A 21,499-nucleotide genomic window follows, 5' to 3' on the forward strand; every position below is an offset into this window, starting at 1 on the left:
GGGTTTGTGACATGGGTACCCAGGCTACCTCTCAAGGCTATCACTGTTGTCATAAGCTTTATGCTGTCAATGTTTTGACTCAAAGTGTCGTCTCCTGAAAATCTGCAAATAAAAATTAAAAATTAAATTTAAATTTAAAACAGGACAAAATTATGACAAGATTGTGCACTGCCTGATTATTTATTTAATTTAGCAATACTGTAAACACGGTCTCTTCAAGGAAAAATAAAATGGGGGTGCATCTCCCTCATGATGGAGGGGAAAGGTGAAATGAGGGAGCCAGCCCGCCCTTCCCGCGCTCGCCGTGGCAACGGGCAGGAGTTGCGGCGGCCTCCCCTTCCCCGCCGCGGCCCGGCCCGGTTCGGTTCGGTTCGGTTCAGCACAGGGGAGAGCGGTACCTGCGTGCGCCCAGCCGCGTTCGCAGCTGCCACGGGCAGGAGGAGGGCGAGGGGCGGCCGCGGTGCCCTCACGACGTGGGGCTGTCACGGCCGGGGCTGCCACGAGCCGACGCGAAATGGCGGCCGCGGGTGACACCTGGCAACTGCCTGGGGCTGCTAAGGGAGTGCGCGCTCCGAGCAGCGCCCGCGGGGAGGCTCCGGCTCCGGGCAGCCGCGCTCCTCCTCACGAGAACTGCCCTTCGTGCCGTTACAAACCTCTGATTTGGAGGGAAGAGTAACAGCAGTAGAAAGGTCGAAAAGAAAACCCCAGGTATCACCAGTTCCTCACCCCTGCCAGAGCCTGAAATGCCGGCAAAGGCCAAGGAGTATGGAATAGTTCTGTGTTCAATCTACGGACCTCCTCAAGATTTCCATATTTGTTAATTTTCCAGTACTATTTTACACATTTACTTCACAGTGAGACATCAGTACAGTCAAAAGGGCTTCCCATGAATATGGCAGAGGGCACTTCTGCACCTGCCTTTGCTGCTGCTCTCATAAAATTCAGTACTGAAATTCACTAGAAAAAATCACTATTGAAAATCACTGAAGAGCCCGCACAACTCCCAAATCTGACATTGCGCTTCACGCCTTCTGTGGCACCAAAAATCTCACATCTTCTAAATAAATTTTTCACTGTACCAGAATGAGAAAATTAGTCTGTATTTATGAAGAAATTAGCTTTCTTCCACACATATGATGGTATCTAGAGGGATGTTGCTATGGAAATAATTAGGGCAAAAGCACAACCTCAGGTGTTTTCAAAGGCTTAATAACTGCATGCACTAATCCTCAAATAATTAGCACAGGAAAATATTTTCAATTAAATTCCCTTCAGACAACATCAGTTATTCGTAGTATATGATATTTCAGTGTGTAGTCAACAAGCTCTTAACATGAATGCTTTTGGCTACGCATTTCTACAAAGCTATACCAACTACACATGCATTTGTAATCTAGATTTGTTTATTTGCAAGCATTTTAGCTGGTAATTTCATTATGCATTTTCCCTTGTCTGGTATGTGATACACAAAACATGCTCACTCAGAATTAATTGGCTGAGTTCCTTTTATTAATAACTACTACAAATCCTGGTTTGCAGTACAAATACCATCAAGTATAAAACTTCTTCAGTTATTGCAGAGAAATTCAAGCTTCCAAATTACTGTGTTTCAGTAGCGTTTTCAGTTCCGACACCCAATCTGGGTCATCTTCCTCATCAAAGTCCCTAAAGAGAGATTTCAAAATGTTATTTTGCAAAGCGAAATCATGCAAATTTATAAATCTTATTTTTTTTCCCAACATTACCTTATAAATAGGAGAAATCATGTTAAAATGTCACCATTGAGATTTATTCCCTGCACCATTCTTACTGGGTTGAACCAACAACGGCGCAATTTACCCAAACTAAGTTTGTCAAAAGACAAATGCCTATCTTATGATTTCATGCATGTGTTGATCATAATGACTTGCAGTTGAGCTGCTGTAATACATGCCTAAGACTTTCTTCTCAAGGATGATAAATGAAAAAGAACAATGTAAACTGAGATTAAATCACCGCTCCAAAACATGCACATATCTATAAAATAAAATATTTATGTTCAGAATTTGTCAAGGTACACCTTCCTTTCCTAATAACAGAAAAAGAAAAACAAATCACTAACATGAAAAACACAAGAGAGAAGTTTAAAATTTTCTACAAATATATCTCTTAAGTTGCTACAAAAACAATTTTATTGCACTGAGTATGAAAGGTACGGAGCATAATGCACAAACACAGCAAGTACATCACTAGTGAACGGTTTCCCTGGTGGTATGTGATTTCAAAATCAGAGTACAATGATGTTTCATGCCAAAAAGAAGCTTGCACTCTACTGTAGATCTAATCTCCTGTCTTTATTTTTCCGAACAAAAACAGCAAAAACAGTATGCTTACTTATCTGTTTAATCTTGACATCATTAATAACCATAAATACACCAAAGAACGTAAGTGCTGCTATAACTTTAATACAAATTAATAATCAGTTCGAGTATCAGGCAAAAGCAGGATGAATTTAGAAGCTGAGAAATATACTATTTGTTTCCCCAGAGGATTTTTTGGGGGTAAAAAATCACTTCAAAGGAATCAAAGAAAACAAAAATAGAAGGATGCTATTTGGACATACGTGTCATCTTCATCACTTTCAGGCTCAAGTCTCTCCAAATCAGTGATAATAGCTTCAAGTTCACCATCTACTTCATCGGATGCTTCAGTTCCATCACAAAGTGGCCCTTTTAATATATTTCCAGAAGCTTTGAAAGCATTAAAAAAGATAACAAAAAACATATTAAAATATAAATACAATATAGTCTTCCTAATGCATCTACATTTTTTCTCAGATTCTAGTCCAAGGTGTTGCTTAAATGAGGAGATAAGCTAACAGAGTCACCGAAGTGCAGACTACTATGTGTGAATGTGGCCAGACATATTTAGAGTCTACAGCGGGAGCTAAATAAAGCAGTTCTGACAGAAATTACCTTTTGTACCAAACTTTAGTACCACTCTGCCTACTCACAGGCACCCTGGCACTTTGCTGGGTGGAGACCGCCTGGCTCTGCAGCCTCTGAGTTTATGGCATAGCCTCATTTAGGTACTGAGCTGTAAGTGAAAGTACTTCTTAAAGAGATGTAATGAGGAGGTACAATTACCCATAAGCTCTCAGTTTGCTTTTTATTAAGTTCATATTTCATTTGGTATGCATTAAAATCAGTCCATTGTGGCATGAAAGCAAATGCATAATCTCTCTATACATAGGGGCTATGTAAAAGAGAAAAAATTGTTATGAATACACTTGTTTTCAAAGAAGTTTGTCTGAGAACTGGGTATTTACCTGGTTTATAAATCGTGTATGTTTTAAATGCTAAGCTGACATCTGCATTACTGAGAATGTTCATTAGGGTCTGAGGAGTTTCCTTGTTCCACTGCTTACGTGGTTTATTTTCACTGTAGTTTGTAACGCAGCCACCTAGGTATAAAATCATTAGTAAATATTTAGAAAATGATGTTAACTGCATGAATTACAGGGATGACACTTAAGAGAAAAATGCAGGAAGGAAGAGACTGGATGTTTCTGCAGCACTGCTGCCCTCTCTCAACACACTGAGATTGACAATATCAGCGTTATAAGGAAAAAAAGAAGCAGAAGGAAGCAATGGAGCCCTCTCTTATCAGGGAGCCAGCAGAAAACAAGACATAATGTCATAATGACTCAGACTATTTATATCCTTAACCAGTACCTCTTCCAGGGCCTCACAAATGGAGCCCATGGACGTGACATTTCTATTCCTATTAGTAGGAGAACAACTAAATATGCATTTTTTGCATCTTTTCCCACTGTCCTATGTAGTATATCATGTAATATTCCACCACAGCTTGGGAGTATTTTTATATTCTTAAAATAAATAATCATATTTATTTCAACAGCATGTATTTACATTTACATGGAGTACATACCAATATTTGCAAGAAATAATTTTAATAATAACATATGTGTCGAGGGTCACTCGAATGTTGAGGCTCACTCCACAAATCAGAGTGAGCAGGACTTTAATATGAAGGTGGTTTAACTTGTGGCGAGTGCCGAAGCCTTCTCCACAAGCCGGAGTGAACAACACCTCTCTGGGAAGTGAAGTCAACTCCACCCTGCTGTTGTCTGTAGCAGGGCTTTATACCCATGCAGGTGGGCATGCGCTGAGGAGCAGCACTCATTGGCTACAGGCTCCCAGCTGATTGGTTCTCCTCCAGGTGTTCGGTTGCTAGGCGTCGATCCAGTTCTCCACAAACTCCACTTTCCTATATATTCTTACTAAGGCCCCAACATCTCCCCCTCTTTTTTCCAAAAAAGAAAAATTAGCAATAAACATTGCAACATTTACAAAAAACAAATTAACATAGCTGTAATCCTCAGCATTTCCCCTCTTTTTACAAAAAACAAAATTGGCAATATCATGCATCAAATTATTACGAACAAAAACAAAGTAACATAGTTGCAAGCATAAATATAACCATTCTGGTTACGCATAAGTGTAACAATTTCTATAATTCATGGTCCATTAATTGTTTCTGTCCTTTCGCAACCACGGTCGTACCCACTTGGCTGGTACCCAGGTCGCTCCGTCTCTTCCAAGTATGCACGCATATCCTCGTCCCCATGTAACTAGCTCAACTGGACCTTCCCAGATCTGTTTCTGTGGACAAAAGACTTCCACCTGTACTTTCTTTCCCGAAAGGTCAGCTGAATTTTTTGAAAAATGAGTGAAAATGGGTACGTTATCATCATTTCTAGGGTTGAGCCAATTCAAAACGTAGCATGCTTTACTTGTTAACTCATAGGGACCCATCTCCCCCTCTTTTTTCAAAGCAGACAATAATTGTTTTAAATTTCGATGGTGTCGCTCAATGATGGCCTGACCACCTGAATTATACGGGATACCCATCTGATGGGTTATTCCCCATTGCTGAAAAAAGTTTTTACAGATGTTGCTCTTATACGCCGGTGCATTATCTGTTTTTATGATGTCCGGTTTCCCTAAAACAGCAATTACCTGAGCCCAGTGTTTGCAGGCTGACTTAGCGTTTGTAGAAGTGGCTGGGGTCGCCCAGAGAGCCTTTGAGCAGGTATCCACCGTAACATGTAGATATTTTAGTCGGCCAAAGGGAGTGAATTCCGTAACATCTGTTTGCCATATCTGCCTCGGTTGTAGTCCTCTTGGATTGGTACCCATTTCCTGTAAAGGGGTCAGTCTTGCGCAATCCGGACAGGCAGCAATGATAGCACGAGCTGCCGCTCGGGAAATTTTAAATTCACGTTGCAACGCTCGAGCAGATTGATGAAAGAATGAATGAGACGTTGATGCCTGTTGTTCCGCCGAACAAGAAATACCCGCTGCTGATACGGCACTGTCTATGACTGCATTACCTTCTGTTAAAGGGCCCGGTAATGCAGTATGACTACGGATATGCGATACCCAAAAGGCCTGCTTTCTTTGTTGAATGATGTTCCATAGCTGAACGAACAAAGCTTGGAGATTATGGTTATTTACATGTCCTATAATTGCCCTATGAATTCTTTGAACGATGCCTACTACATATAGTGAGTCAATAACTATATTCATGGGCCGATCATGAAAAGTTAGAAATGCCCAAATTACCGCTTTTAATTCTAGAACCTGCACAGATGCAGTTTCCCGTCGAATCTGAGTTTTCCAACGATCTGACTCCCGGAAAGCGTACCCATATTTCCCAGTTTTGCTGCTAGCATCTGTGAATACAGTAATCGCGTTTGATAATGGTCTTAAACTCTGGATTTCTCGTTCTTCCAGCTCCAAAGAGGTGTGGAAGAGAGGATGCTTGGGATAATGATTGTCCACTCTAACACCCTGAATAGCTAGAGCAAATTCTGCACTTTTTAAACACCATTCTTCAACTAACTCCAGGGTCTTTAGAGGCAGGATAATACTATCAGGCTCTCTGCCGGCAATTGTTCGTACGCGTTGCCGGGCTTTCAAAATTCCCATTCCAATTGCTTCATGCCTTTGAGTTAGGGTACGTCGCAAGTGGCTTGGGAGAAAAACCCATTCCAGTACAAACAGGATTCCTTTTTCATCTATCTGGGCGATAATTATCGCCACCTCCCTTTCCCGATTATAGACCACCAGGGATATTGGTAATCTTTCCTGGAACCTGTAGGCCGCTGTTTCTGCTATCTTTTCCTCGATTCGTTCTAAGGCTGCGACAGCCTTTGGGTTAAGCTCCGCTTTTCTGCAGGCCCTTGAGCTCCCCTAAGCAGTTGAAGCAACGGTTCCATTTCCGCATTTGTAATGCCGCAAAAATTTCTAATCCATTGGATGTCTCCCACCAATTTTTGTACACAGTTAACGGTGTCAATTTTCGTCTGCAATTTAAGCTTCTGGGGTCTAATTCTGGCTTCTGTGATGACCATACCCAGATAATTCCAAGGAGCTTGCCTTTGAATCTTTTCAGGGGCAATGACCAGGCCAAATTCCTTTAGACAGTTAATTAGCTCCTCTTCCTGCTCAGCTGGCAAAACTTCAGGGCTTGCTATTAAAATGTCATCCATATAGTGGTATGTGATCAAGTCGGGGTGCTTTTCCCTCCAGGGTTTTAGGGCCAAACTCACAAACCATTGACAGATGGTTGGTGAATTTTTCATTCCTTGAGGAAGAACTACCCATTGGTATCGCTCCGATGGGCCTTCCCTGTTAATTGTAGGCACCGTAAATGCAAATTTTTCACTGTCTTCTGGGTCAAGCGGTATATTAAAGAAGCAATCTTTTAGATCGATTACCAGCAAACTCCATGCCTGTGGGAGCATAACAGGTGAGGGCAACCCTGGTTGTAGAGCTCCCATGTTTTCCATGCATGCATTAACGGCTCTCAGATCCTGTAACAGCCTCCACTTTCCAGATTTTTTCCTGATGGTGAAAATAGGAGTGTTCCAGGGACTTGTTGACGGCTTAATATGACCCTGATCTAGCTGTTCTTTAACTAATTCCCTTAGATGATGCAGCTTTTCCTCCGGTAGCGGCCATTGGTCCACCCATACAGGGTCCTTTGTAATCCATTTTAGCTTTAAAGTAGGGCGGAAGCTGCCCCCAATGGCCGCTAGGGAAAATGTGACTGCAAAGTGACACCCCACTGGGCTAAAACATCCCTGCCCAGCAACCACAGTGAGGTACACATCACATACGGTTTTACCTTGGCCCTGTTTCCTTCGTCATCTATAACCGTCACGAAATATTGACTAACCTGCGTAGGAGATTGCCCCCCGATCCCTGTCACAGGGGTGTCAATCTCCTGCAGATCCCATTGTGGTGGCCATGCGAATTTAGGGATGATAGTAATGTCAGAACCGGTATCAAGCATCATGGCCACATTGGTAAGACGAGTGCCGTCTGGTCCTTCCATGCTCACAATTTTTGTCGGCCGCTGAGCAGTTATCTTTTCGCAGAAAGCAACCTGAGGGGGTCCGGAAGATCCAAAGCCCTTATTTCCCCGTCGAGTCTGTCCAGGATTGGGGATTGCAGCTCGAAAAGGTATCAGTTGAGCTATCCTGCTCAATGCCGGAATAGTGATAGGAGGATTAAATATTTTCACCATTATGCCAATATTGCCGGAATAATCAGCATCAATGCACCCTGGTAACACAAAAATACCCATTTTTGAGGCTGAAGAACGGCCAATTATCAGAGCGGATAGGCCCTTCCCCAAAGGACCAGTGCATGTTGATTCTAAAATATGCACGTCAGAATCTCTAATCACTGTGGATTTTGCCACATAGAGGTCGACTCCTGCACTTCCTCGGGTTGCGGCAGAGAGTTCGTGGAGGCAGCCATTGTCTGGGGATACTTGTTCGCCGCGTCCCTCACAACGCGGCGGCTCCCGTTTCCCTGTATTGGCATGCCGTTTTTGCGGAACCGTGATCGGCACTCCGCTGCCTTATGCCCGAACCTTTGACATCTCGTACAGGTCCCATTAAATCCTCTCGGGGCCGTACCTTCCATCCTGAATCTATTAGGACAGTTCCTCCTCATGTGTCCTAATCGACCACATAGGAAACATGTCCCATGGAATCTCTTGTCTTCCTTTCTAGACAGTCTTTCTCCTTTAATTGCTGCGGCCAAAGCCGCACCATGTATTTTTGCTTTTTGTTCTTCCTCCATCAATGGCGCTCGGGCACAGGTCTCTATCATTTGGACAATTGAAGCTCCTGGTGGCAAAGTAGCTAACAGTTGCTTGCAAGTTTGGTTTGCGTTTTGAACTGCAAGATCCTTTGCCAATATTGCTTTCATTTCCGCAGGCACATTAGGTGCCATATCCAAGGCTTCCTTCAGTCGATCAACAAAGTTGAAAAAGGACTCATTCGGTTTTTGTGTTATTTTGGTGTATGGCAACTGTGGCGTTCCTATTTGTGGTAGTGCAAGGAAAGTGGCTAGCGCTGCATTTTTCGATTGCTGTAGTATCCTGGGGTGGAGCGCTGCCTGGGCCTCGGTTGCCCGGTAACGCCCAGTGCCCATCAGTTGATCAAGGGTGGCAACCCTTAATGGATCGTCCATACTGCGATTTAGATTCTCCAACTGTTTTTCCTCTAATCTTTCCTGCCATTTTGCTAACCAAAGCATGTAAGCGGTAGAGGAAAGCAGGAGCTCCATTATCGCTCTGCTATCCGCAGGTACCATATGGGAATATTTAAACAGGGCAGAGACCTGATTTCTCACCAACTTATTGTCGTGCCCATACTGCATTACTGTTTTTTGTATGCCTTGAACAAATTTCCAATCGAGAGGTTCCCACCTGGGGCCCTGGGCTCCCGTTACTACAGGAGCTGCTAGTGGTGTTAGTACAAATTCTCCTTGTAACTGAGCATTCTCTATGAGCCCTTTATACCGTGCTCCCGCATTAAATGTTGGATTAACAGGTGGCATTTCCTCATCATTACTTCCACCTGCAGTAGAAGTGGCTGGGAGCTCCGGCAACAATCCTTCTTCAGCTGGGTCACTTGCTCCAGCTGCTTTCTTTTGAATCTTAGGGGCATCTTTTCGTGCCTCCCACTGCTCTAATTGTTTGTCTACATTTTCCAACCCTTCGACTATAGCCCTATGGGCAGCCTTATAGGCTGCCTTCACATCTCTGGCCTTGGACCCACCGTCTAGTCGCCGCATTTGTTCTAATAATTCTGTCATTTTCTCTGCCTGTCCCCGGAGTTCTTGTCGCATGTTTTGAACCACGGCATTATCATCGTCCGATCCATCTGGGATCGGTACTTTAACTGGGTCCACTTCCATTTCGGGCGCTGTGGGGGTTGGTCGCTTTTCCCCCTCCCATTCGGGCGCTGTGGGAGGTGGTCGCTTTTCCCATTCAGGTGCTGTGGGGGGTGGTCGCTCCTCCCCCTCCCACGGGGGGAGATACTCATCCACTCCCCCCCATACTTCTCGTTCCGCCAAAGTTACCGGACATGCCTGTTTAGGTGAGGTTACCTTTCTCTTATTATCTATTTTCTTACACTGAATTGGCTCAGTATTGTTGGTACATTCAGAACTTTCAGACCCGTTTTCCTTTTCTTCTCCATGGAGCGCTTCCCAAAACGCAATAGCGACTAACCGCTCAAACATAGGCCATATTAGACGAAATGTCTTTGTGAGGCGCCACGCTTCCTCCGAGCCTAATTGTACACCGTCCCATAGTTCTCTTCCTACTCGCTCCCACGATTCAAATTTATATGCTTGGGAAGCTTCTTCTATGATTTTTCTCTTCTTACAAAATAGTAATAAATCAGTTAGCTCAGTTTTCGAGACCTCAATCTTAGTTTTTTGAGCAAGCCTTACGAAGCGTTCAACAGTATCATGTTCCATTGCTGTTGCAGCAACTTTCACTCTAGATGCGCCAATTCCCATTCTGACTCACCAGGTCGTGGTCACAATCCGCTTTTCTCCAGCAAGATCCCTCGCGTTCTCGCACGATCACGTCGGGGTCACCAGATGTCGAGGGTCACTCGAATGTTGAGGCTCACTCCACAAATCAGAGTGAGCAGGACTTTAATATGAAGGTGGTTTAACTTGTGGCGAGTGCCGAAGCCTTCTCCACAAGCCGGAGTGAACAACACCTCTCTGGGAAGTGAAGTCAACTCCACCCTGCTGTTGTCTGTAGCAGGGCTTTATACCCATGCAGGTGGGCATGCGCTGAGGAGCAGCACTCATTGGCTACAGGCTCCCAGCTGATTGGTTCTCCTCCAGGTGTTCGGTTGCTAGGCGTCGATCCAGTTCTCCACAAACTCCACTTTCCTATATATTCTTACTAAGGCCCCAACACATATGGTGTGGGGGCAGTGAAAATTAGCACATTTTTCAAAATAACCCCCACGTTAAGCCCTCTTGGTAAAAGCAGTTGACACAGAAGAAGGAAGAGTGTCCCACCTGTGAGCTATGTCATTAATAGTTCCTGTCTCTGTGATTTGTGCATTATCTGTGTGTTAAGTAATAGCAGAAGTAGAGGTACAAATATTAGATGCTCCCAATAGCACGTTGTACTTGGAAGACAGACAGCTCCTTTCTGTATCAAACGAACCTTATGCAATATCCAACACGGCACCCCAATGAACCTTACGTTAAGAGGGGGTGGCAGTATAATAAACGAATTTTGGGGTTTCTACTGCTAATTATGCAGCTTTTATGACTCCTTGCAATCCTCCTGTCACACATTTGAGACTTCAACAGTTTCTTAGAGGTCTTGCATCTTTCTTCATCAGCACTGTGGACTTTTTAAGTGTTTACCAATAGAAAATCTTTAAATAATTTTTACATTTTTGTTAGTATCTTGTCTAAAATGCTAGCTTTTAAAATCTGTAAAGCAGCATCCATATTATTTGAATTAAAAATGTCTGAAAAGACATTTAATTTGAACTTACCTTTACTCTCTTCAGACGTAAAACTGGATGTAAAACTGGATGAAAGCAAAGATGCGTTCTCCAGGACATCCACTACAGTATTGGATATCTTTTTCTCCCATTGCCTCCTGAGAGGATGTGACAAATCAGTAATTCCTGGGGGCTCTTCAGAAGTTTCTGCTTAATGGCAACAAAAAGATGATGATAACCAGCATCTAACTCATTTCTCTGTCCTTGCAAACCAGTACTAGGCATACAGTACTTATATTAACAGTGATATTTAGTTCTATCAGTTCAAGCCTGAATTTGATTTAAAAAAATGTAAAAAGGACCCATACATTAACTCTATACCAAATATTTTTTAAAAAAATCATTTTTCATACTTTGGACTTTTTTAAAGTTAATTTCGGATGAAATTAAATCTGTAATTCCAGACACACAGTGTCATGATGTTCTACTGATGCAGACTTGTATGCTCTACTTGCTTATGTTAAAATGTGGTTAGATCACTATTACTACATGAAGGTAAATTTGTAAGTCTTGAAAATACGCAAAACTTACCCTCGTCACAAGATTTCCCTCGCTCATGTGGGTTTTCATTCAAATCCTTGGCGATATTTTCCTGTTGCAAGGGGCTACTTTTGCTACTAGGTTCTTTACTTTGCTTTAAAAGAATCAAAACCACATTATTTGTTCACTTTGTTGTCCAAAAAACAATATTTAATATTCACATGGCTTATTTTAGTTTTGCTATCAAATGGCTGGCCTGATGATCTGAAAACTAAACTGCTGACACCATGAAGGCAATTGCACTGCATCTAAGCACAAATCACAGAATCACAGAAGGGTTGAGGTTGGAAGGGACCTCTAGAGATCTTATAGTCCAACCCCCTGCTCCAGCAGGGACACCTGGAGCACCTGGCACAGGGTGGCATCCAGGCGGGTTTGGGAGATCTCCAGAGAAGGAGACTCCACAACCTCTCTGGGCAGCCTGTTCCAGGGCTCCGTCACCCTCACAGGAAAGAAGTTCTTCCTTACATGGAGGTGGAACTTCCTGTGTTTCAATTTGTACCCATCACTCCTTGTCCTGTCACTGGCCACCACCGAGAAGAGTTTGGCCACATCCTCCCTACATTCACCCGTCTGGTACTTGTACATGTTGATCAGATCCCCCCTCAGTCTTCTCTTCTCCAGGCTTAACAGGCCCAGCTCACTTAGTCTTTCCTCGTATGATAGAGGATCCAGTCATGCAATTTGTGGGTTTATATTTTATATTCAAAAACAATAGCAATAAATCAGATTCCCAGAGAAAACAAGATGCATCCAAATATTACGCTTCTTGGATTGACAGATCTACTAAAACAGAAAGAAAATGAGCCTTATTGGCAACTCGTTTTGAAAAATATAGTCAATATGGCTGAGACAGGCTGTGCTATGATGGACCCAGAAGTCATTTCTTGGTCACTTGTTACTTAATTCTGCTCATCTGAAATCTCACATGGGCAGTAAACCCAAGTGAGAATTATATCCAGACTGGACTCGTTCTGCAGCAGCCTGTTCAAAATGTGTCCTCAAGCAAAGGAAAGGCCTCATTTTAAGCAGCATCCCAAAACTTAGAAACACAGGACAGATTTTTTTGTTTGTTTGTTTGTTTGTTTTTGGTCAGGGCTATGATGAAATCCACTTCGGAACTGAAATAAATGTGGAAAACACCAGCCTGTAAAACATCAATATGTTACAAATGTATGAAATTAAAACTGCACAGGAAAGCACTGAAACACAGATGACACCTGTCCTAGTAGGCTTATCTGTGGCTTAACAAATAAAAGCAGTTTTCAAAATTAAATTTTTCTAACAGAGAACTTTTCCAATTTGCTAAACATGTCGTGACCCTATTTATACTTAAATACTTACCCTATTTATTTTCTTGCTGTTTAAGCTTTCACCAGCTGTAGTGTTACCTGGCACGTTAAGAGACAGAATCAACAGTTAAATTAACATTTTTGGAACCGTGTGGTAAAGTGCTATTCCAGGGATTGACAGTGATGCCACTGAACCAGGCAATGATAGATAATTACGTGAAGCTTCTTCAGACTTCTGCCCACCTATCTCACTGAAGAGTGGAATGAGAATGAGAATTCACTCTTCAAGCCCTTCTACAGTAAAGTAGAACCTGCTTGTGCTACAGATGTGTACAGATTGTGGTATCTGTAGTTTGGGACAGGAAAAAATACTACACCCTCTTTCAAAACTGAATACTAATGAAAATAATTTACTTTATCATACTCTGAGAAATAGATCGCTTCCATATTTAACACACACAACAGCTAGCCATTTTCCTCTTTTTTGGAATTTATTTGGTTTATTTCTACCACAAATCTAAAAATCAGACTTTCAACATACGTAATGCTGTTCAGCTATGCCCATATTTCCAAAGGACAGCACTCAGCTATGCCCAGGTCAAATGCCTTCTAATATAAAGCCTGCTATTGGAATATAGTTTGCACACACTTCAAGTATTTTCCACAGAAGTTCAATGAGATTAGATTGTGAGTTAATTAAAAATCTATGTGAACATGTTAAATTGATGTTCTGTAACTGCGTTTAGGATCTTACAATACCCATTCATTTGGTTACTCCTTACTGCTATAACAAAAGAAAAAAAAAAAGGAGGGCTTTTGAATTACCTTTCGGTCTTGCTGCACTGCCTTCATGTTTCCTGGTTTCCTCTAACGTTTGTTCTAGTGCAGATGTCATCTGGAATGAGTACAAAGAGATGCTAGTACTGCACTATTGTGGGAGTCCCACATTATTGTGTATGCTATTTCTTAAAAATAGCCTTCATATATCAAAACACTTCTACAGCCAAGATTATCTCCTAATCTTAACTGAACCATGTTAATACTAAACGTTACTTTTTAAAACACCCTTCTAAAAACTCACTTTCCTGCAAAATCTGCAAATATATTTGTGTCTTTTCAAGTCGGATCTGCGCAGCACTACATTTTATATTATTCTACACTGACAATTTGACCTAAAGGAAACAGAATTAGTAATTAAGATGTACAATCTATTGCTTAAACACAAAGAATTTACTGCACCTCAGAAGGCAGACAATTTTTCATAAGCTTGGTTAAGCAACTTCTTTCAAGAATAGTAGTGGCTGATGGACGGTTCTTGGGATTCCTCTTAAACATCTGCTTTATTAAGTAATGAAGCTCATAGGAATAGTGAGAGGGCAGTGGGTTGTAGGATCCTTTGCATATCTTAAGGATGAGATGTTTCCAGCTATTGGCTTGAAACTGCATTGAAAATAAATGAACATACAGAACACAGTGTTAGTGTTTTAGTATAAGATGAAAAGAAGTTGGTATTAACTGAACAGCAACTTTAATTTAGGTGTAATGGTTTAAGTTGTTATTTTTCTCCGCTAATTGTTATGAGTCTTCAGTTAGAAATTACAGTTTTTAGGCACAGGTGACCTGGTGACTTCAAAATGAGCTGGGACAGCTAAAACTGTGGGTGGCAACAACCTGGGCTAAAATGGCTGAACTTCCACTTGCACCCAGAAGTGTGTGGAACTCCATTCCTGGTGTGCAACCCACTGGGGTGCAAGATGCGGGATCCTTTTGCTTCACTTCTGACAGGTAAGGCAAGAAAAAATGGGACCACCGCATAAAGGGAGAATAAAACCTAGGTACATGACATTTTGCTGCTCTTAAAAAAAAGGAAGGAGATTCTGATGCTTGATACATCAACTATAAGCACAGTTTAAATAGCAGTATCACTGCAGAGCCTTGCCACAAACTTATTCAGGCCAGCACAGGCTCACCATCAGCTTTAGCACGGGCCCACGGACAGGCTTCCTCACCGTGTGTGCACATCATAAACTTGTAAACTCTTGTTTTGCTAGCAGTTACAGCTACAGAAAATCTTTTGCTGATACACAGCATTTCAAGGTATATTACCAGCTTTCTGAAATGAAACTGCTGCTGACAAGAAACAAAGGCAAGATGCCTTGAAATTAGGATGATCACATTGCCTTGTCAAATCAATATAAGCCGGTAAGGCCTACCAAGTGCTAGCCATGTACTGGCATGCAGAAGCATCAACACAATAAAAGACAGTGGCCCTGGAGAGAAACATTCCCCGAGATCCCGTCTGCCCGCTAGAGAGGCCAGTGCTTTGAGAGTGACTTCATCTACTTGGATGTATAAGCAAGCAGGTTTAGCAGTCACTGATGTGAGGAACCAAGCTTGCTCATAGTTTTCTGAGTTTAGCTACACTTGCATGCAACAAAGGCTCATTAGTAAAGATTTTATGCATCTTTTCCTCTGTCTTTTGCAATCATCTTGATCCTATAAAGCAACAGCGCTCTTTGCAACATCCCTGCAGAAACTTGGAACCAGACTGGAAGCTACTTGGCTCCTTAATAAGGCCCAGTTCACTTCACTGATATTGAAGAAAATCAATCAATCGTTCAAGAAAAAAAATGTTTTCTAACGGTTTAGAAAATTGAGTGATTCACAAAAGGTTATGTCCAAGAACTGCTAAAAAACCAGAAAGCACGGAATAGAGGTGGGGTGGAAAAAGGGAACAATCCTTTCTGCTTTCAACGACAGCAGCAAATATACCTGCCAAAGACACAGTTGTGAATCCACCAAAATATAGCCAACTGCTACCTAATTTTTAAGGAAGTTCAAAACTTCTCTGATAACAATAAGCCATACTTACTGGATGTCTAAGAGTGCACAGCTCATATAAAATGCATCCCAGAGACCATATATCACTGTAAGAATAACAAAAGATGAGAAATTTGAGCCAAAGATTACATTTTAACATGCTGCCTAGCAAAAGTTAAAATCAGTACCCACGTGCTAAGCTAATTGAATTAAATATGCTAAAATAAAGGTGAATCATCATAAAAGACAATATAATTATGTGTTTTGTTTCTCCAGTGAAACGAATCTTGTTACCTTTGCTCTGTTCCCTCCTAGGAAAAATAAGTCACTTTATAAATCAGACTCAGGTACAACCAGGATCAAGGAACAGGTTTGTAAGGGGAAATATAAAATAGTTTAGTATTTTGGCATCTGGGAAAAGACCTGTAAATACCATATTAACATGATGCTATTATTATGATTCTTGTATGCAGACCAAAATGTCTCTGTAAACTTAAGAGAATTATCAATTCCGTAGCCATTCTATAATGAGGAAATGCAGGAGTAGCTTAACAAATAAGAGCAGATAAAACACACACACATATACATACACATGTATCTACATTATCTATACCTATACATTACATATATTTACTCCCAGAAATTGTGTGAGAATACTCACAGTGATTGAAATCACAGAAAGCAGTGATTTGAGTTTGTAAGACTACAGATACTGCATTTTCAGTTACTCAGGCGAAGAGGAATTTAGTTCTTTGCATGTAAAAACCTGACGTTACCCATTCCAAATATTCCTGAAGCCAAGACCTTCTCCAAAGCAAACATACAGCAGCCACAAAGGCAGATTTGCACAACAGCAGAGACATGCATCACCCATGAGCACGGGAAGCAGGAGTACCTCTTGTTGTTGTAGGGCAAGCTTTCCCACACTTCTGGAGGCACATAGTAAGGAGTCCCCACATAGCTGCAAGCATATGACACTGGACTATCAAAACGACAGAGAAAAACACATGAAAAACAATGTTTTAAAGACATCTGTACTATTTACGAACAGTAGAAACATATTTTACACCACTGAGATCAGTGGAAATACCACATACTGTGCAAGAAGACGTGCAGATCCAAAATCTCCCAATTTTACTTTTCCGTTTTGAGTGAGGAAGACATTCTGCAGTTCAAAAAAATAATAAAGATTCATAAACTTAAAAAAAATATACAAATTCTACAAATTCTACTTGTTTCTTACACTACTTTTACAAAAGAAGTTAAGAATTACCATTTTGCTTGAGGGAAATATAAAGGTTACCTGGCTAGCCTAAAGTCCAACCATAAGTAGCAGAGGAACCAGAGCTCAGAAATGCCTTAATCTCAGTGCTACACTCAAAGCACTATGGCCCCACTTTCCTCTGAACGTTTACAATAAAAAAGGAGAGGCAAGATATCTACAAATTGCAGACTCCTTAACAACTGTTTTCTTCATGCTTCTTTCATTGTATTAAATGATTTGCAGCCTGTCAAAAACAAATGGTACCATCAGCAGTATGGGAAGCACATACAGACATGAGAAGCTCATCTATAGTTAGATTTTTCAGCTCCAAATGTTAGGTCATCCTATACGCTCACCCTTTTCAGGTGTCTAATATCCTTAAACTCAAATGAAAAATGCAGCATGCAGAAGTAACAGGATATTATGAAATGGGACAAAGAACTGCAGGCAGAAGAGGATTTACAAAAGGCAATGAAGTTTTAACACTGACACTCACTTTGGACTTGATATCCCTGTGCAACACACGTTTATCATGAATATGCTTCACACCCAGGCACATTTGTACAAACCAGTGAAGGATCTGAAATGAGCAAACATAGGCTATAACAGCTCAATATGTAATGAATATTTCACTAATGGAATAAAACAAACCAACAATAAAAAAAACTTTAAGAGAGAAAAAAAATGTTCACAATATCTGGGAGCTTTAAATAACTCAGGAAAAATAGCCTCCAGTCAGCATGAAAGATTAAGCTCTTTAAGCTAAGGTCTATTTTCGCACTATGTGAAGAAAGTCTGCTACTATTAGTAGCTATTTAACAATTAAAGAATGAAACTAAAGAGTCAGTAGAGGACACTTTATCTGATGGTCACTTTATAAGCATGACAACTACGATTTCATGGTTAATTAGCAGATCTTTTAAATCAGCATTGAGTTTCTGGTTTCAAGAAGGAAAAATATTCTCTTTAAATGTACAAAATACAGTTCTCAGATGCTTGGCTAGTCTAACTACCAGATTAGGTTACCAGATTAACTAAAATGATGTTTCTAGATATAGCAGGAAGTTGTTTTCAATCACTGCAGTGTAACTTTGGACCTTTTCATCAGTCATTTTATAGCTTCTGTGATAGAAGGTAAGGCATGTTGGATCCTTTGAATGTTTAATTGCTATATAACATGCAGACATTTAGTCCCTGGCCACTTTCCCTTATCTTAAAGTGCTTTATTTACTATTCATCTGCAGTACCTTGTATTGGTACTGACAGAGTTTGGGGTTAAATTTGACAGTTTGGGGTGAAATTCTTCCCTTAACCGCAAACATTTATGCATGCAAACTCAACCTTGTTTTTCATACAGTCTGCATATCTCCTAGATGCAGACAGCAGGTTCTTGTTTATTCCTTTCTAATTCTTATCTTGTTTTTGTTCTGCAGAAAATTATCACATCCTTATATTCTAACTATTGTTTTCATTTAAAATATTCACCTTAAAGCTTTTGTATACTCACAATTTGTTTTATGTGATAAAGGATGTTTCAGTTTACATGAAAAAGGGCTCTTAGGCTGCTGGTTCAAAATTATGTCTTTTCTTACCGTATCTTCAGAGAACAGCTTTCCTCTTTGATGCTTAATCTTCTGCATTAGATCTCCATCATCACAATATTCCATCACTATATAAAGATGTCCATCAGCTAAATCGTAAGTAATTTAAGAATAGTCATTTCAGTAAAACGAAAAGTGTATTACTGTTATTATCATCTCCAACTACATGCCATGTACATTATAAAATTTAATCCCAATCCTTCAGCAATATGCAAGTTCAACTATAAACTTTGTATAGCCAATATATGTATGTGGTTATGTTTACCTTCAAACGATTCTTTAAAGGCAACAATATTGGGATGTTTCATTTTAGCCAACAGAACAGCTTCCTTCCTGGAGTTCTCTACATTGGATGACGACTGAAAATATAAGGTCATTTATATAAATGTTGCACTAATGTTTTCATAAATACACATTACACACCTCATTTCCAAAAGAAAAGTGTTTTTAAGAATTGGACTCCAGCTTATTTTCCTTAGTCATTTTCTGAAATAATTTTAATTCAAAGCCTGAAAACTCCATCTTTTTTCCTATACGGTTTATTACTAGTTTAAGACTTCTTGCCTTACTATTGTAATTGGGAGAACATTTCACTGCTTCAGTCAATGCTCTTCTATTTCAGCCAGGCGAACCTGTGCAACAAAGCAGCAGTTTGGACTGCTGTATACGGTATTTAAATATCCTGCTTTGGCACTTAAACATTAGGTGACTTTGGCACACTTAGCAGTTTACATGGCATAAACTGAGTATAATGCCAAATGCATGGATGCTAACTTCAGCCTGGACAGAGCAAGAGCCTCGCATTTAGTACTTTCTTTCTTAGCTAAATAGAGAGCAGGTAACTGGATGGCTTCGTATTACTGCTGCTGAAAACCAGGTATTTCCTCATTAGGCACTGCAGATAAAATCCTTGTTCTGGTAAAGCCAATGGGAAACCAATCAATGACGTGGAGGAACAAGGATCTCATTTGGCCCCTTCTCCTATATGCTACACTTCCTAAAATGTATCTACCAACTTTGTGAAACAGATCAGACTTTAATACTGTATTTGCTATCAAAGCCATCAACTCAGACAGGTATATAACAGCCATATCTTGCAAATGTCTAAAACACATAACTCCCAGCACAGACATGCCGTGTTTTGGAAATATATCCACAATTATGTTTTGTTTTGAAGTGGGTTGTATGTGAGATGCAAACGTAACACTTACCACTGGAAGTCTTATTTCCTTCATTGCGTACTTTTGATTACTGCTTGCATGATGAACTAGGAGAGCTCTCCCAAACGATCCCTCTCCCAGTACTTTCAGCACTTTGTACTCTTCCATTCTTTGTAAGCCAAGATCCAACACTTCTCTGCAAATGCTCTCTTTCACAGGAGAAACTTCTAAACCTCCTCATGACCATGATTCAGTTTTTAAAAACATGTTGGACACTTCTATATTATCTGCATGAGAAAATGCATGCAAAATAATGAGAATGGATGACAAATATGATATATGGGTATCCACAATTGTTCAGTTTTACCATACGTACGAATTTTGATCACTGTCATCGTGACTTTACTGCACATAAAACCTTCAGAAAGTCCAATTTAACATAGTGCATGTCCATGATCTTTTATCTAGAATTTTCAAAGCTCTTTGAAAATATAATAGCCCTGCAGCACACGGGGTCTCTTTTTATTTTCAATTACCTGCACTTCTGCAGATGGCTTCATAATTCTAACAGTCATAACCAAAATGATAAACGGCAGTAAGCTTCAAGCTGTTTAAGGCAACTCCCCTGCAGAACAGTATAAGCAGAACAAAACAGGATTCTGTAGGATGGGGAAACATTATTGATGCTCATGTAAAAAGTTCTCAGTGACTACCAGCTTTCCAGACTATGCATTCCCTTTAAACCATCGGCACTTTTAAGCTAAGTCACCAGCAGTTCCACCGGTAACTTAGACGCATGGATATGCATGCACAGCACTTGAGCACACTGATGAAGTCTGTTCAAGAGGGCGCGGCCCTCAAACGCTAATCATTTCACTCACACCTTAAGGTATGTATCTATAATATGCCTAGGCTGATTTAAGCACACGTGAAAAACAAACAAAGCCAGAGGGATGATAAAGCCACACAGCTCAACCCACTCCGATATTTTGCGGATTTCTTTGGCTTTTCCTCTCCCACCCCGCTTCGCTCCCGGCGCATGGAAGCGCGGCGCAGCAGCCGCCGCGTCCCGCAGGACGGCGCGGGCCGCGCCCGGAGGAAGCTCCACGGAGCCCCGGGGCAGGGGCCGCGGGGACGGCGGTTACCGCGGGGCGCTGCGGACACCTCAGGCTCGCGGGGGCGGCGAGGCGGGAGCGGGCTAGGCGGGACCAGCGGCAAGATGGCGGCGGCCGGGGCGGCCCCGTACGTCCCCGAAGCGCCTCGGGGACGGCGACAGTGTGGGGGTGGCGAGTACAGCACTACCACCCCTGTAACACCACAGCTCGCACGGGGAGTAAGAGCCACGGGAGACCAAAAATGAGCAACGGTTCAGCTTTATTAATGCACACGAGCTAATCTTCACCCACCGCAATAAACATAACACACCCAACTTCTCTTTGGAGTTGAAAAATTTCATGGCATTCTGCATGTGTCTGCTCACTTCCAATAAAGCAACTACCTTGGGCCCTGTAACCACTTTGCAATTACAATTTCCAGCCTAAACCCATAAATAAAGAACAAATACAGGTCCATTTAATCAAACCTACCATATTACAGACTAACACAAAACACAGTATTGGAATAGTAACATAGTAATTAGTGTATGAGAGTTTACCTAAGGTAAATTAGTTAATAATCCCAGTAATTGAAGGGATTAAAGTCAGTTTATTGAAATAATCTCTAAAATGGATACTATGGATATTGTTTAGATTAGTTCCACTCATTACTAGCTGGTTTCAATTTTTAAAAGCTAAAAGGGGCTAGAGTAGGTATTTCCCTAGCAGGACACTTAAGGCATTGCCAGCAGTACATTACAACTGCAAAACTACTACATGTAGTATGTTAAACAGCCTTAATTGACTATTTAGGATGAA

The 21,499-nt window shown here is 41.2% G+C and overlaps 1 protein-coding gene across 3 annotated transcripts; it reads right to left on the minus strand.

The window, feature by feature from the left end:
- Window positions 1–1,487: 1,487 nt before the first annotated feature.
- Window positions 1,488–19,868, minus strand: NEK3 (NIMA related kinase 3). Of its 3 annotated transcripts, XM_088522271.1 has the most exons (15): window positions 19,638–19,868; window positions 18,692–18,785; window positions 18,418–18,515; window positions 17,322–17,405; window positions 16,659–16,726; window positions 16,457–16,543; window positions 15,614–15,668; window positions 13,981–14,181; window positions 13,567–13,636; window positions 12,794–12,840; window positions 11,441–11,543; window positions 10,901–11,059; window positions 3,308–3,442; window positions 2,603–2,729; window positions 1,488–1,665 (listed from the first exon to the last, which is right to left on the minus strand). In XM_088522271.1, exons 1-15 carry the CDS (start codon window positions 19,752–19,754, stop codon window positions 1,587–1,589), a joined length of 1,524 nt encoding a protein of 507 aa, XP_088378397.1. In that variant the 5' UTR covers window positions 19,755–19,868; the 3' UTR covers window positions 1,488–1,586. The 3 variants fall into 3 exon arrangements, with proteins under 3 accessions (XP_088378397.1, XP_088378396.1, XP_088378395.1); XM_088522270.1 differs by lacking the exons at window positions 12,794–12,840; window positions 13,567–13,636 and having other exon boundaries at window positions 10,901–11,056; XM_088522269.1 differs by lacking the exons at window positions 12,794–12,840; window positions 13,567–13,636.
- Between the last annotated feature and the right edge of the window lie 1,631 nt (window positions 19,869–21,499).

Source organism: Tinamus guttatus, unplaced genomic scaffold, assembly GCF_059628265.1.
Source record: "Tinamus guttatus ecotype Peru unplaced genomic scaffold, ASM5962826v1 Tinamus_guttatus_pri_ptg000150l, whole genome shotgun sequence".
Classification (NCBI taxonomy): domain Eukaryota; kingdom Metazoa; phylum Chordata; class Aves; order Tinamiformes; family Tinamidae; genus Tinamus; species Tinamus guttatus.

Bases quoted from the DNA above. Each gene is read 5' to 3' on its own strand.
- NEK3 (XM_088522271.1), bottom strand. From the start codon at position 19,754: ATGGAAGAGTACAAAGTGCTGAAAGTACTGGGAGAGGGATCGTTTGGG. The intron at 18,516-18,691 runs GTAAACATAACC...CTTACGATTTAG, and splicing joins CTTTAAAGAATCGTTTGAAG to CTGATGGACATCTTTATATA. The intron at 11,544-12,793 runs GTAAGTATTTAA...ATTCTTTTAAAG, and splicing joins ACAGCAAGAAAATAAATAGG to CAAAGTAAAGAACCTAGTAG.